The following is a 14,956-nucleotide window of genomic DNA, read 5'->3' on the forward strand; positions in this document are numbered from 1 at the left end:
TACTAATTTAAATGGTCCAAACAGTAACATTTTGTATTATGTTTTCATTGTAAACTGAAAATGACTAAAACTATATATAAATTATGTAGAAATGGTAATAATGGATATACAGTACCAGTCATGTTGACGCATCTACTCATTTAAGGGTTTTTCTTTATTTTTACTATTTACTACATTGTAGAATAATAGTGAAGACATCAAAACTATTAAATAACACATGGAATCATGTAGTAAGCAAAAAAGTGTAAAACATCTATATATTTTATATTTGAGATTCTTCAAATAGTCACCCTTTTCCTTGATAACAACTTTGCACTCTAATGGCATTCTAGATAGTCAGGGGGAATTGAACATTCCAAAAACAATACATTTAGCAGTATAGATTTTATGTTTGAGCAAAATTTAACAGAATTAGCCATTGTAAAATGCATAGAATTGCAGGAAATTTACTAAAATGCAATAATTTCTCTACACTGCCAACATAGGGAGTCTGTAAAATGTTTGCTGAAATTCAGGCACGCCGATGGGCCGTCCGCGCCCCCTGCAATGCCCACCACCTAAGCCCCTTTTTTTTTATCCAGAAAAAACCCTGTAATAGGCCTACATCGAACACCATAGGCTGCTGTAGACTCACAGAAATCAATATATATTTTAATATGAACATTTTATGGGATGCATTTGATCCATTGCTTTTACTGGTACGTCACTCTGATAGGCCTAATGAGCTCAAATAGCCTCAGTAGCTTACTTGGCCACTGTCTAAAACTGCAACCTGAAGTGGATACGGTCTAAACGCATGCAGGAAGTTGCACAGAATGCTCACAAAGTTCAAGTTTCCCCTCACAAGAGTTTACATTTGCTTAGTGCCTCCCTAAATTTGGGGGAACATTGGTCAGTGGGCCTAACCTGCAATAACTATGATAGCTTGATTACTGATTGACATCTCCCGCTTAGAGCTGGGTCATGTTCATAAGGGCACATAATGGAAGTTTTAAAATGATCACGAACGACCCTGGTGATCGGTTGAGTCACTTCTTCCTGCTCCTCCAGATCAACAAGCAGAACGAGCAGATGCACGGGCTGCTGGCCATCGCCCTGACCATGTACCCCATGCGCATCGACGAGAGCATCCACACCCAGCTCAGGGAGAAGTACGGAGACAAGATGCTTCGCATGCAGAAGGGGTGAGCGAGAGAGAAAGACAGTCATAGGCCCAATCCCAAGTCAACACGTGGAGATCTGACAGGATTTGATTGGTCTAAGTCAGTGGTTCCTAAACGTTGTGCACTAGTGTGCCTTGAGGAACTCTCAGGTGTGCGGCAAAACTTTTTACAGCCATGGGTGTGCCACGGTTAAAAGAAAAGTTGGGAACCACAGGTCTAAGCAATTTGGTGAATCTTCCACCATGCTTATCAGAGGGCAAGGTAGAGCTATTACAATATTGCTTACTCCTGTAAGGGTCTAGGGTTTGAATTTGGCCATAGTTGGTGTTTGAGACCTGACTGACATGACTGTGCCTCCCCCCAGAGACCTGCAGGTGTTTGAGGAGCTCTTCAGCTTTGCCTGTCCCAAGTTCCTGTCCCCGGTGGTGCCCAACTACGACAACGTGCATCCTAACTACCACAAGGAGCCCTTCCAGCAGCAGCTCAAGGTGTTTGCCGAAGAGGTGCAGCAACAGGCCCAGCTCTCCACCATCCGCAGGTAATGCACTATCTTTGTGAGAGTCGGATGCGCTGCTACACTCATACAGTGCCTTGCGAAAGTATTCGGCCCCCTTGAACTTTGCGACCTTTTGCCACATTTCAGGCTTCAAACATAAAGATATAAAACTGTATTTTTTTGTGAAGAATCAACAACAATTTATTGGATATTTCAAACTTTTTTAACAAATCAAAAACTGAAAAATTGGGCGTGCAAAATTATTCAGCCCCCTTAAGTTAATACTTTGTAGCACCACCTTTTGCTGCGATTACAGCTGTAAGTCGCTTGGGGTATGTCTCTATCAGTTTTGCACATCGAGAGACTGACATTTTTTCCCATTCCTCCTTGCAAAACAGCTCGAGCTCAGTGAGGTTGGATGGAGAGCATTTGTGAACAGCAGTTTTCAGTTCTTTCCACAGATTCTCGATTGGATTCAGGTCTGGACTTTGACTTGGCCATTCTAACACCTGGATATGTTTATTTTTGAACCATTCCATTGTAGATTTTGCTTTATGTTTTGGATCATTGTCTTGTTGGAATACAAATCTCCGTCCCAGTCTCAGGTCTTTTGCAGACTCCATCAGGTTTTCTTCCAGAATGGTCCTGTATTTGGCTCCATCCATCTTCCCATCAATTTTAACCATCTTCCCTGTCCCTGCTGAAGAAAAGCAGGCCCAAACCATGATGCTGCCACCACCATGTTTGACAGTGGGCATGGTGTGTTCAGGGTGATGAGCTGTGTTGCTTTTACGCCAAACATAACGTTTTGCATTGTTGCCAAAAAGTTACATTTTGGTTTCATCTGACCAGAGCATCTTCTTCCACATGTTTGGTGTGTCTCCCAGGTGGCTTGTGGCAAACTTTAAACGACACTTTTTATGGATATCTTTAAGAAATGGCTTTCTTCTTGCCACTCTTCCATAAAGGCCAGATTTGTGCAATATACAACTGATTGTTGTCCTATGGACAGAGTCTCCCACCTCAGCTGTAGATCTCTGCAGTTCATCCAGAGTGATCATGGCTGCATCTCTGATCAGTCTTCTCCTTGTATGAGCTGAAAGTTTAGAGGGACGGCCAGGTCTTGGTAGATTTGCAGTGGTCTGATACTCCTTCCATTTCAATATTATCGCTTGCACAGTGCTCCTTGGGATGTTTAAAGCTTTGGATATCTTTTTGTATCCAAATCTGGCTTTAAACTTCTTCACAACAGTATCTCGGACCTGCCTGGTGTGTTCCTTGTTCTTCATGATGCTCTCTGCGCTTTTAACGGACCTCTGAGACTATCACAGTGCAGGTGCATTTATACGGAGACTTGATTACACACAGGTGGATTGTATTTATCATCATTAGTCATTTGGGTCAACATTGGATCATTCAGAGATCCTCACTGAACTTCTGGAGAGAGTTTGCGCCACTGAAAGTAAAGGGGCTGAATAATTTTGCACGGCCAATTTTTCAGTTTTTGATTTGTTAAAAAAGTTTGAAATATCCAATAAATGTCGTTCCACTTCATGATTGTGTCCCACTTGTTGTTGATTCTTCACAAAAAAATAGTTTTATATCTTTATGTTTGAAGCCTGAAAAGGTCGCAAAGTTCAAGGGGGCCGAATACTTTCGCAAGGCACTGTATCTCTGTTAGGGGCCATGATGTTGATTAGGGTTGACTTCAGTTGGGTACACTGTAGAAAATCGAAAATGTGTGTCTTATTGGACAGATAAAATAAGATTAGCTTTAATGTCCTCAAAGGGAATTTGTATTGGAAATTCAAGTTCAGCACCTCCTTGTTTCACGACGTTTCTAAACATTTCTCCCTACTGAACACGACCCAGCTCTCTAGCATTGCTCTCTAACATGCTTCCTTGGTTCCCTCCCTCTAAACTCTCCCTGCTCCATCTCTCTCCTGTCCAGTTTCCTGAAGCTCTACACCACCATGCCTGTGGCCAAGCTGGCAGGCTTCCTGGACATGACGGAGCAGGAATTCCGCATCCAGCTGCTGGTCTTCAAACACAAGATGAAGAACCTGGTATGGACCAGTGGCATCTCTGCCTTGGACGGAGAGTTTCAGTCCGCCTCAGAGGTCGACTTCTACATCGACAAGGTGTGTGCACTGTGTGTTTGAGACAGAGCTTACTCACGTCATTTTAGAGAATGTTTAATGAAGTAACTATTGAACTAACCTGTATTTCCTGTCTGTTATGTGCCTGCAGGACATGATCCACATCGCAGACACCAAGGTGGCCCGCCGCTATGGAGACTTCTTCATCAGACAGATCCACAAGTTTGAGGAGGTGAGAAATGCTACATTTTCAAATGACTTTAGGGCTGTATTTCCATGTAGCAGCAGTCCTTGTTTTCCTGTTACTTTGCAGACATTTGCTTCTGTATTTTTTTTTTTTTTAAATAAACCTTCCCTATCAGAGAATAGAAAAGTTAATCTCCTTCATGCTATTGGATTTGGTTTAACTTAAGATACGTTTCTGCTTCTGTGTGTTATTCGCCATGCAGTTGAACAGAACGCTGAAGAAGATGGCTATGAGTGGAGCCAGCACCACTGCCACCACAACCACCCGGGCCACATGAGTCGGAACTATGAGTGTGTGGCCTACCTGGATCCACCAAGAATGCTTTTTCTATGTAATTTGAAAACAAAAGATGAAGTGGTGTCCTGCTGGTGTTTTGTTCAGGTGCACATGTAGTCATCGTGGTCATTTTTATTAATGAACAGGTTGTACTGTGATTTTAGTACCTTTTACGAATAGGACAGTAGTTGATGATAAATCAGAACCACTAGATGGCAACATTTAGCTTCCAATGTCCAACATATATATTACTCTTTATCGTAAAAGTTACAGAACTTGAGTTTTTTATGTTATTAGGTGAACTACTGAGATTAGATAATGTATAACAAATGTCAACTATAAAATGTCATCCAATATCATGAGCTGTGTATTGAAATTGTCAGCCTTCATGTATTTCCAGATACTAAATTATTCTACCGTTCTGTCGTTCGCGCTACATACTTTGGTCTGAGAGTGCCATCATTGAAGTTGTGTGTGGTGACGAGGGGCCTTGTACAAAACAAACCAATCAGGATCAAAGCAAATTACACATTTTCAAACTGCCGCTTTACCCACGTGTTCTGGCTCTGGTCCAACCTATTGGTTTCTGGACAAATCGGATGCCCATGAATGTGTTCGCATTCGGTGAAGGGAGGTACTCAGATCCACACTTGTGGAGAAGAAACTAATGTCTGTGGGTGTGGTGTAGTGTTTGGCCGGAGCAAGGAGTCTGGGTATCCAGGCAACTGTCAGGTAGACACATGATCAGCATAGTGTGTAGTTTTACAGTATAACTAGTTACCAGCTCCTCCTCAGTGCTCCAATAGTGAGCGGAATTGGCTACACACTCCTATCAACCCACTGACCCGGGGACGGAGGCAGTTGCATATTTATTTTTTTATCACAGATCATCCACAACAACATTTCTCAACACGTAACTCAGGGCTGGGTGACAATGACAAATGAAAATGTTCAAAATGGGAATATAAAAATATATCATGCATAACACTCAGGTCGGGAAACGGTTGCTATTCAAAAGGAAACCCAACAAATGTCTCAAGTACAATGTAGTACACATATTTCAAACATCCATTTTGTCTACCCATTTTGGTAAGAGCATTTTTTTCTTCTAAAATATTTTTTCTATGGGTCATTTTTTATTATATATTTTTTTGCTTTACAATAGAGCAAATCCTGCTCATTTTGACTATGAACTCACTCTGGTGGCAATATCAAGGTTTTTTTGTGGGGCAGCATACCCTCTTTTTCATATATATATACTCCCACCCTTACCCCTTCTGGCAATCCAAGTTCTCAGAGACTGCATTCACGGTAAACACTGCATATATCGGCTCAATCTTGTTATACCGCAGATCTTCAGTGCTATGGATTGAATTTTGCCTGAACATAAGGCTTCCAGTTCCATACTGAGGCATTGTTCCACTCTTACTCAGTCCCAATTAATATTTTTATTGCCCATGTAACTTGAAGCGAGGAACTGTATTGATGCACTCGCTGTGGCTCTGTCTATCAGTGTACTCTTTGAGTAACAGTGAGTGTTCTCTTTTATTATTGGTTCATCCAGTCCTAGAGCTGCTCTGCTGGGCCACTAGCCTGGCACGCAAAACAGATGTTACAGTGGTGAGCTCAGCGTTCAGTCTGGTTTAACCAGGCTACTTGGCCACCATCGCAGAGTGGGTTTATTTATTAATGTCTCTTGTGCTAATATCCAGACAAAGCCTCCTCTTCGTCTGTGCTCCTCAATGATGACATCATTAAACAAGTCCTTCTGTAGTCAAATATCATGATGGAGACCTATGTCTGTTGGTGTCTAGTTAGGTCTCCAAATTCAGGATACCCAAGACAACCCATTCATTTGGAGACAGAACAGAAGGGCACTGCAGTCCCCATATTCAGACCTCAAGTCCTTTCAATTCAATGAATGTCCTTATGTATCCCCTCTTCCCTTCCTCACCCAATAAGTGCTAATCTCTTACCTCTTTTACAGTAAATAAAAAAAATACATTTCTATGTCATGTTAACTATTTTTGACAGTCCATTTGATGGCCGTTCGCTGGTCTGTGGCTTTTTTTTGTGAGAGTGTGTGCAACCTAGGACGTAACTCCAGAAGGACACTGTACTTCTGTCTGACAGTAGGCTGTTATTGGACAGGTCTCCCCTTATAAAGGCAGTATTGGCCTCCATCTTAGAATGACTGTAGGAGACCAAATGGTGTCCTGCAAGAGATGTCCCAGACAAGCTGGCCATAGTGTATTCTTTTTCACCATGTTTAATCTTAGTAGTCTTTCAATTTGGTCTGCTATTCTATGTTCCAGGTCTTCACTTGACACGTAATTTTTAATTTTACCTTTATTTAACTAGGCAAGTCAGTTAAGTTCAAATTCTCATTTACAATGACGGTCTACTCCGGCGCAAACCTGGACGACGCTGGGCCAATTGTGCACCGCCCTATGGGACTCCCAATCACGGCTGGTTGTGATACAGCCTGGATTCAAACCAGGATGTCTGTAGTGAAGCCTCTAGCACTGAGATGCAGTGCCTTAGACCACTGTGCCACTCAGGAGCCCCTAAGTCTTTGCATCTGGTCCACAATCAGACATTAAACCAAAAGAATATCCATCTTTGAAGGGATCCCTCACACACGCCATCCATGGCTCATGAAGATCTTCACTGACATTTTAAGTTCCCAGACTGCACACACTCCACCTCCTCCAACCCCTGGCCCTCTACCCGCTTTCCCCAATCTCCCCTGGCTGTATCCTGGTCACAGTGGTCAGTCTGACCCTCAGTTTTTGAGGAGAGGATAGGGGAGAAGGCAGGGGGACAGCAGTAGGACACTCCACTCAGTCGTGTCTCTTCTCAGACCAGCGAGGCCTCGGCTAGTCATAACTCTGTGATCTCCAGCGGGCTCTCGGTCAGCATGTCAGTATCCTTGTTACGGTGCAGCGGTGTGGACTTGGCTGACTCGGTACGGGTGTTGCGCTCGGCGTACAACCCGCCATCAATGATGTTCAGTGCCTCTGTGGAGCCTGCCAGGGCCCGCTGGTCGTCCTCGGGCAGGCTGTTGAGGTCAGAGGTTAGGAGTGTACCCGTGCTGCTGTGGACGCCGTCGGGCCCCCTCATCTCAACGGGGAGCTTGTGTCTGAAGCGCAGCGTGCCCCAGCTGTCACCCATGCCCACACGGTCATCCTCGTCATCATCCAGGTCACTCTGGATCAGCTGGAAGAGGAATGAAGGGACAGGCATGGAGGATAGGAATGGATTAGGGGATAGGAGAAAAATTTACAAAAGCAGTTAGCACCAATTGTCTCATCAAAAGTAAATACCGTTAACATTCAGATGCAATATTGTGAAAAGGAGTGCAAGAGTCAGAAATTTGCCTGAAAGGAATTCTGAGGAGAAAAACAGCAGGTAGTTAACACTAGCAGTGAGTTGCAACATCCTATCGAGCAGTAAAGTGGGCAGGCAGTGGCCTACAGAAGTCATGCAAACAGAGTGACAAGCAGTGAGATGGGGACGCGCCAGTAGAGGAAACAGTAGTGGGAGCACGCCCTACAGTGGCGAGGAACAGGACAGCACACAGCAGCAGGATTGGACCTGCTTTTTCTCACATTCCACCTCTGTGACTGACGATTGGTCGCATTGGCTGGTCGACTTGGTGACCAGTCTGGCTGCAAATAGCTTTTTGAGCCTCAGGTAGTTGTCCAAAACCCCATTGAGCAGTGAGCCCTGATAGAACAGCGGTTAAGGTCAGTCACAGTCAATCAAAATCACATTTACCCATCCCAATATGTTTTGGATAGCTGCACAGAACCTAAAAAACAATGTTTTAATATTAGTCCCCAACAGGAATACAGTGGGGCAAAAAAGTATTTAGTCAGCCACCAATTGTGCAAGTTCTCCCACTTAAAAAGTTGAGAGAGGCCTGTAATTTTCATCATAGGTACACTTCAACTATGACAGACAAAATTAGAAAAAAAAATGCAGAAAATCACATTGTAGGATTTTTTATTAATTTATTTGCAAATTATGGTGGAAAATAAGTATTTGGTCAATAACAAAAGTTTATCTCAATACTTTGTTATATACCCTTTGTTGGCAATGACAGAGGTCAAATGTTTTCTGTAAGTCTTCACAAGGTTTTCACACACTGTTGCTGGTATTTTGGCCCATTCCTCCTTGCAGATCTCCTCTAGAGCAGTGATGTTTTGGGGCTGTTGCTGGTCAACACGGACTTTCAACTCCCTCCAAATATTTTCTATGGGGTTGAGATCTGGAGACTAGCTAGGCCACTCCAGGACCTTGAAATGCTTCCTACGAAGCCACTCCTTCGTTGCCCGGGCGGTGTGTTTGGGATCATTGTCATGCTGAAAGACCCAGCCAGTTTCATCTTCAATGCCCTTGCTAATGGAAGGAGGTTTTCACTCAAAATCTCACGATACATGGCCCCATTCATTCTTTCCTTTACACGGATCAGTCGTCCTGGTCCCTTTGCAGAAAAACAGCCCCAAAGCATGATGTTTCCACCCCCATGCTTCACAGTAGCATAGGTATGGTGTTCTTTGGACGCAACGAGTTGAGTTTTTACCAAAAAGTTCTATTTTGGTTTCATCTGACCATATGACATTCTCCCAATCTTCTTCTTTATCATCCAAATGCTCTCTAGCAAACTTCAGACGGGCCTGGACATCTACTGGCTTAAGCAGGGGGACACGTCTGGCACTGCATGATTTGAGTCCCTGGCAGCATAGTGTGTTACTGATGGTAGGCTTTGTTACTTTGGTCATTCACTAGCAGTGTGGTTCTGGGATTTTTGCTCACCGTTCTTGTGATCATTTTGACCCCACGGGGTGAGATCTTTCGTGGAGCCCCAGATCGAGGGAGATTATCAGTGGTCTTGTATGTCTTCCATTTCCTAATAATTGCTCCCACAGTTGATTTCTTCAAACCAAGCTGCTTACCTATTGCAGATTCAGACTTCCCAGCCTGGTGCAGGTCTACAATTTTGTTTCTGGAGTCCTTTGACAGCTCTTTGGTCTTGGCCATAATGGAGTTTGGAGTGTGACTGTTTGAGGTTGTGGTTGTCTTTTATACTGATAACAAGTTCAAACAGGTGCCATTAATACAGGTAACGAGTGGAGGACAGAGGAGCCTCTTAAAGAAGAAGTTACAGGTCTGTGAGAGCCAGAAATCTTGCTTGTTTGTAGGTGACCAAATACTTATTTTCCACCATAATTTGCAAATAAAAAAATAAAAAATCCTACAATGTGATTTTCTGCATTTTTTTCTCTCATTTTGTCTGTCATAGTTGAAGTGTACCTATGATGAAAATTACAGGCCTCTCTCATCTTTTTAAGTGGGAGAACTTGCACAATTGGTGGCTGACTAAATACTTTTTTGCCCCACTGTATGTGGACTCTGCCACCAGAGAGGACACGTGTGTGTGTGTTCCTCACCTTAATGGGCCCCTCCCTCATGATCTGGCCCAGCTTGGCGACATTGTCGTACTCCTGGATGGCTGCCCTCAGGTAGCGGTCATCCTCAGGCTTGGCCTGGGGCTCGCGGCCAAACGTTCCCTGCAGGGTGTAATGCAAACACACACACTTCAGTTAAAGACTAACGCCTGTCTTCGAACATCACTGGGGATAGGAGAGACAAAAAGATCCAGAGCTGACTTTGGTCGGTATTCAATGAAATGCGTACTGCACTGTCGAAAATGCGGCAATTTCCATGATGTTTGCGGAGATCGCATTCACGGTAAATGCAGCAGTCGGCTCAAGCATAAATTACCTTTAAAAGTAAAGTGCAGTGCGCTTGTCAACAATGTGCCTTTGATTGAATCCCGGCCTGTGGATCACTTGGAGGGCAGAGACATGATGACTAATTGGAGCTCATGTAAACCTGAGACAGATGGTGGTTTCATCTTCCCTATGGTGTTAGTAGCACAATACTGTAGCACAATCCTGTGTAGTGTGGTGTTCTGTGTGCCGTATAGTGGATATTCACAAGCCCCATGGTTGGACACAGTACTTATTAACAAAGATAACTCGCTGTACTCATAGAAATTCATAAAGTTGGATAAATTAATATAAACATAAATGGCTGTACTCATAGAAATAGATGAACATATGTAGATAGCTGTACTCACGTGAGTCCGAGCAGGGCTGTTCCACAGGTCAGTGATCTCACTGAGGTTCACTGGCAGGTCTTCTTCATTATCTGCCTGGGCAGCGAGCTCCAGGTTCCGACAAAACGGGTCCAGCCAAACAGGGTTGGCCCTGAGTGTCAACAACACAGGCTTAGCAACAGTCTTAACCACACACAGCTAACACTTCACCAGTCTAATTAGATAATGTATACACAACTGTCAGACATTTAAGATCAGTACAACATGCATCTGTGAGCTTGCAAAAGGAATAAGCCGCCACAGACATATCAATGAAATAAGGGAAGTGCAACAAAGTAGGTTTTTAAATATTTTAAGGATTTCTAAAATAAAATTCACACTGTAATATGGATTGTCTCACCCCTCAAATGAGTATATATTGGTGTTGGGCATATCCAGGATGTCCATTAGACCTTGGTTTCCTGAAAAACAGACAGGTGAACTAACTAACTAACTCACTCACTCGCTCGCTCACTCACTCACTCACTCACTCACTCTCACTCTCACTCTCTCTCTCTCTCTCTCTCTCTCTCTCTCTCTCAATTCAAGGGGCTTTATTGGCATGGGAAACATGTGTTAACATTGCCAAAGCAAGTGAGGTAAGGTAATATACAAAAGTGAAATAAACAGTTAACATTACACATACAGAAGTGTATATATACAGTGTTGTAACAATGTACAAATGGTTAAAGTACACAAGGGAAAATAAATGAGCATAAATATTGGTTGTATTTACAATGGCGTTTGTTCTTCACTGGTTGCCCTTTTATTGTGGCAACAGGTCACAAATCTTGCTGCTGTGATATGGGAGTTTATCAAAATTGGGTTTGTTTTCGAATTCTTTGTGGATCTGTGTAATCTGAGGGAAATATGTGTCTGTAATATGGTCATACATTGGGCAGGAGGTTAGGAAGTGCAGCTCAGTTTCCACCTCATTTTGTGGGCAGTGTGCACATAGCCTGTCTTCTCTTGAGAGCCATGTCTCCCTACGGCGGCCTTTCTCAATAGCAAGGCTACTGAGTCTGTACATAGTCAAAGCTTTCCTTAAGTTTGGGTCAGTCACAGTGGTCAGGTATTCTGTCACTGTGTACTCTCTGTTTAATTAATTATTTCCTATGTGTCAAGTAATTATCTTTTTGTTTTCTCATGATTTGCTTGGGTCTAATTGTGCTGCTGTCCTGGGGCTCTGTGGGGTGTGTTTGTGAACAGAGCCCCAGGACCAGCTTGCTTAGGGGACTCTTCTCCAGGTTCATCTCTCTATAGGTGATGGCTTTGTTATGGAAGGTTTGGGAATCACTTCCTTTTAGGTGGTTGTAGAATTTAATGACTCTTTTCTGGATAATTAGTGGATATTGGCCTAATTCTGCTCTGCATGCATTATTTGGTGTTCTACGTTGTACACAGAGGATATTTTTGCACAATTCTGCATGCAGTCTCAATTTCTCACTCACTCACTCACTCACTCACTCACTCACTCACTCACTCACCTGTGGATCCTGCTACAATGGCTTTCAGCTTCCTCTTGTGTCTGTAGCACAGAACAACACACAAACAGGTGAGATGATTAACATGTTTACATAGCCAAGTCAAAGTAGTGTCTCCTATCATAGCCAGTGTGAAGTAACACCATTACAAATTCCATTGAAATAAAAAGTAATTGACAATTGAGATGAACTGAAAGAACAATCAATACTTTGATACATAAGAGCATATTGTAAAATGGAGTGGTTTAGTATGAGTATGATTATTGGATTGTAGAAGTTAAAGTGGATTGGTATAATATGTTTGACAATTACAAATCTTACACTGTGCGATAGTACCAGTTCGTAAAGATGAACAACATGGCTGCCAAGAAGAGCAACACAGCTAGGATAATGATGGCCATCTGTAGCGTTGTGAGGTCATCAGGTGCTCTCCTGCTGATGGCAGGCTGGACGTCCAGGATGTTGTAATTCCTGAACAGGTTCCTCAGCTGGTCCTTGTTCTCATCAATCATCTGAATCACCCTGTCAATCACAAGACCAGGGAAGGAGAGACAATGGGCTTAGCATAGAGAGGAGTAGACTTATGCAGCATGATTTTAGTGTAGTAACAATGTAATGACATAGAAATATAATTACTAGAAGGGACAAAGCCCCCTCAGACCACTGCAATTTGACCGGAAAATTCATGGCTACACTAAATATGGGGAATGTCCGTTCTAGCAATTACATTTCTATAGGTAATAACATGATAATAAATTATACTGCCAGGCAGCAACTGACTTTTCCACGTCCAGGATGCGGTTGGTCTGCTTGTTAACCACATGTATGAGCACGTCTGTCTGGGCAAAATTCACTCTGCCTTTCTTGTCCACGTGGAACTGAGCAGAAACAGAGGAGGAGATGACAAAGGGGGATAGTGGGCACACACATTTCATATGTAATTTCATACACTAGCATGCATGCACACACACACCTGCACAGAGACACACACATCCTCCACATCCCCCAACCCCACCTACCTGCATATCGTCCGTGTTGACTATGGCTCTGGTGATGTTGGATAGCAGGCTGATAAACTCCTGCTGGAACTGTTGAACCCGCTCTGGTATCTCGTTGATGACGATCTTCACCCGCTGGTTGTCCCGCAGGATGTAGATGTCCACCATGGTGATGTCACTGTGGCCCGCCAGGTCCCGTGCCAATACCTCCACCATGAAGTAGCCCGGGTCGTAGGCCGTGAACAGGTCAAAGGTGCGGATGATCCCATCTGTCTCTCCTAAGGTTCAGGGACAATTCCATTGTGATTCAGTTATCAATCGGGTTGAGGCCCATTCCTTTTCAATTCAGTCAATTTACAGTCGTAAATTCATTATCTGAATTTATATTAAATTGATCCCAACTGTTGTTATAAAGGACTGGTAAGGAGACTTTGAAGGGAGAAAGATTTATCAACATGGTTAGGGCTAATTTAATTTCTGTCAATATGTTCACCTTAATTGAAATGGAATTGATCCCAACCTTAGTTATCAATGAGTAATAGTAGTTGGCAATTCTATTTCAATTCAATGAATTGCCTCAATTTTTAATTGAAATGGAATTGATCCCAACATTGGTTATCAATGATTAACAAGGGATACTACACAAACACAGATAATAGTCATGCTAGGCAGTAGGCAGTGGCTGACCTATGATGAAGACATTTCCTATGTCCTCAGAGTCATTGGACTGGAGTTTAATGTAGCGAATGGACAGGACATGGTACAACACCAGGCTGTTGTTCCCTATGTCGTTGTCTATGGCCTGTACCCGGATCAGATCTGAGCCCACCTTGGCATCAGCTGCCACACCTAAAAGGAGAGAGAGAGAGGGGAAGGGGGGGACAGAGAGAGAGAGAGAGAGAGAGAGAGAGAGAGAGAGAGAGAGAGAGAGAGAGAGAGAGAGAACTGGTTAGTGAGAGCAGCACAACATTATCAATTCACACACATGCACATAGAAACACAAACCCCCACCCCAGTTTTATGTACAGTACCTGCAGTGTACTCCAGCTTGGTGAAGCGCGGTGGCTGGTCGTTGATGTCCTCCAGGTAGATTCTGATCTCCTGCAGGGTGGGGTCTTGGCTGGGGTCAAGGGATCTACCCCGGGCTGACCTCTGATCCCTGGGTGGGACCCAATTCCTGTGGCTGGAGGCCTTGACGATGATGGAGTATACTGAGATGTCCTCACGATCCAGATCCTTCTTCACCTTCAGTATGCCCCCTGGGTTCAGGCCAAAGTTCCCCTCACTATCTCCCCCTAAAGGGCAGGGGTGGAAATCAGTGTTACATTCATTCATAGAAGGGACAGCAACAGGCAGAAGCCAAAAAGGTATTTCATTATTCAGTATTAGTAATAATGGACTGATATTTCTATATGGTCCGGTATGGATGAATCAGTGTGTTTGTGTGTGTGTGTGTTGGTGTGCTTCTGTGCCTGTGTGTGTGTGTGTGTGTCTGTAGTGTTGTGTTGTCCTCTCCACAGACCTGCTATGAAGTAGTAGACTACAGCGTTTGAGCCTTCGTCTGCGTCCACAGCTCCTTTCACATTACCCACTACTGTCCCTGGAGTAGAGTGCTCTGCCACAGACAGAGTCTGGTACGGTAGGCTGCCTCGCTGAGAGCGAACCAGACAGACAGGCATGCATGCACACACACGCACACAGATACATGAGCCAGACGTAAAGACAAAATCGTCACACATATGAAACCAACACAATAGCCCCGTTTATACCTGTGTCATGACGTTGGCCTCTTTGGGTATAGCAAGCCCATCCCCCTCTCCCTGCCTCCCCCTTTCCTCCTTCAACTAGGTTGCTGTGGTCAGAGAGACGCCGTAAATTCCTGAGAATCTCCTCATGGACACACAGTATAGAGAGAGTAGATTTTCATGGAGAACAAAGGAAATCCTTCTACCTCACAGAACTTGAGGTACGAACAAATTTCATGTTCCGGAGAAAGTATAAAAGATTGGTGAAGAATCCAGCTACAA

At 43.7% G+C, this 14,956-nt stretch overlaps 2 protein-coding genes across 3 annotated transcripts in view; one reads left to right on the forward strand and one right to left on the reverse strand.

Annotated features, from left to right (window-relative positions):
* The window catches only part of LOC139409036 (eukaryotic translation initiation factor 3, subunit 6 interacting protein), a 10,518-nt gene extending 5,797 nt beyond the window's left edge, over nt 1-4,721 (forward strand). Inside the window, exons 11-16 of one of the 2 annotated variants that reach the window (XR_011634355.1) lie at nt 1,051-1,184; nt 1,528-1,701; nt 3,611-3,800; nt 3,910-3,990; nt 4,208-4,336; nt 4,428-4,721. Coding sequence is in view for 1 of the 2 variants with exons in the window: in XM_071153698.1 (XP_071009799.1) it covers nt 1,051-1,184; nt 1,528-1,701; nt 3,611-3,800; nt 3,910-3,990; nt 4,208-4,282 (654 nt within the window). In the remaining variant the exon portion in view is untranslated. Of the gene's footprint in view, nt 1-1,050; nt 1,185-1,527; nt 1,702-3,610; nt 3,801-3,909; nt 3,991-4,207 lie in introns of both variants that reach the window. The other variant, XM_071153698.1, reaches the window with a different exon arrangement.
* Nucleotides 4,722-5,143: 422 nt separating this feature from the next.
* Nucleotides 5,144-14,956, reverse strand: part of LOC139409029 (cadherin-related 23) — a 611,517-nt gene continuing 601,704 nt past the window's right edge. The window contains exons 55-66 of the mRNA XM_071153685.1: nt 14,452-14,581; nt 13,961-14,224; nt 13,617-13,778; nt 12,951-13,207; nt 12,712-12,809; nt 12,253-12,453; nt 11,935-11,975; nt 10,809-10,869; nt 10,430-10,559; nt 9,738-9,857; nt 7,900-8,010; nt 5,144-7,500 (exon numbers count right to left, since the gene is read on the reverse strand). Of these exons, the coding sequence (XP_071009786.1) occupies nt 7,165-7,500; nt 7,900-8,010; nt 9,738-9,857; nt 10,430-10,559; nt 10,809-10,869; nt 11,935-11,975; nt 12,253-12,453; nt 12,712-12,809; nt 12,951-13,207; nt 13,617-13,778; nt 13,961-14,224; nt 14,452-14,581 (1,911 nt within the window). The 3' untranslated portion in view covers nt 5,144-7,164. The remainder of the gene's footprint in view (nt 7,501-7,899; nt 8,011-9,737; nt 9,858-10,429; nt 10,560-10,808; nt 10,870-11,934; nt 11,976-12,252; nt 12,454-12,711; nt 12,810-12,950; nt 13,208-13,616; nt 13,779-13,960; nt 14,225-14,451; nt 14,582-14,956) is intronic.

Source organism: Oncorhynchus clarkii, chromosome 1, assembly GCF_045791955.1.
Source record: "Oncorhynchus clarkii lewisi isolate Uvic-CL-2024 chromosome 1, UVic_Ocla_1.0, whole genome shotgun sequence".
NCBI lineage: Eukaryota > Metazoa > Chordata > Actinopteri > Salmoniformes > Salmonidae > Oncorhynchus > Oncorhynchus clarkii.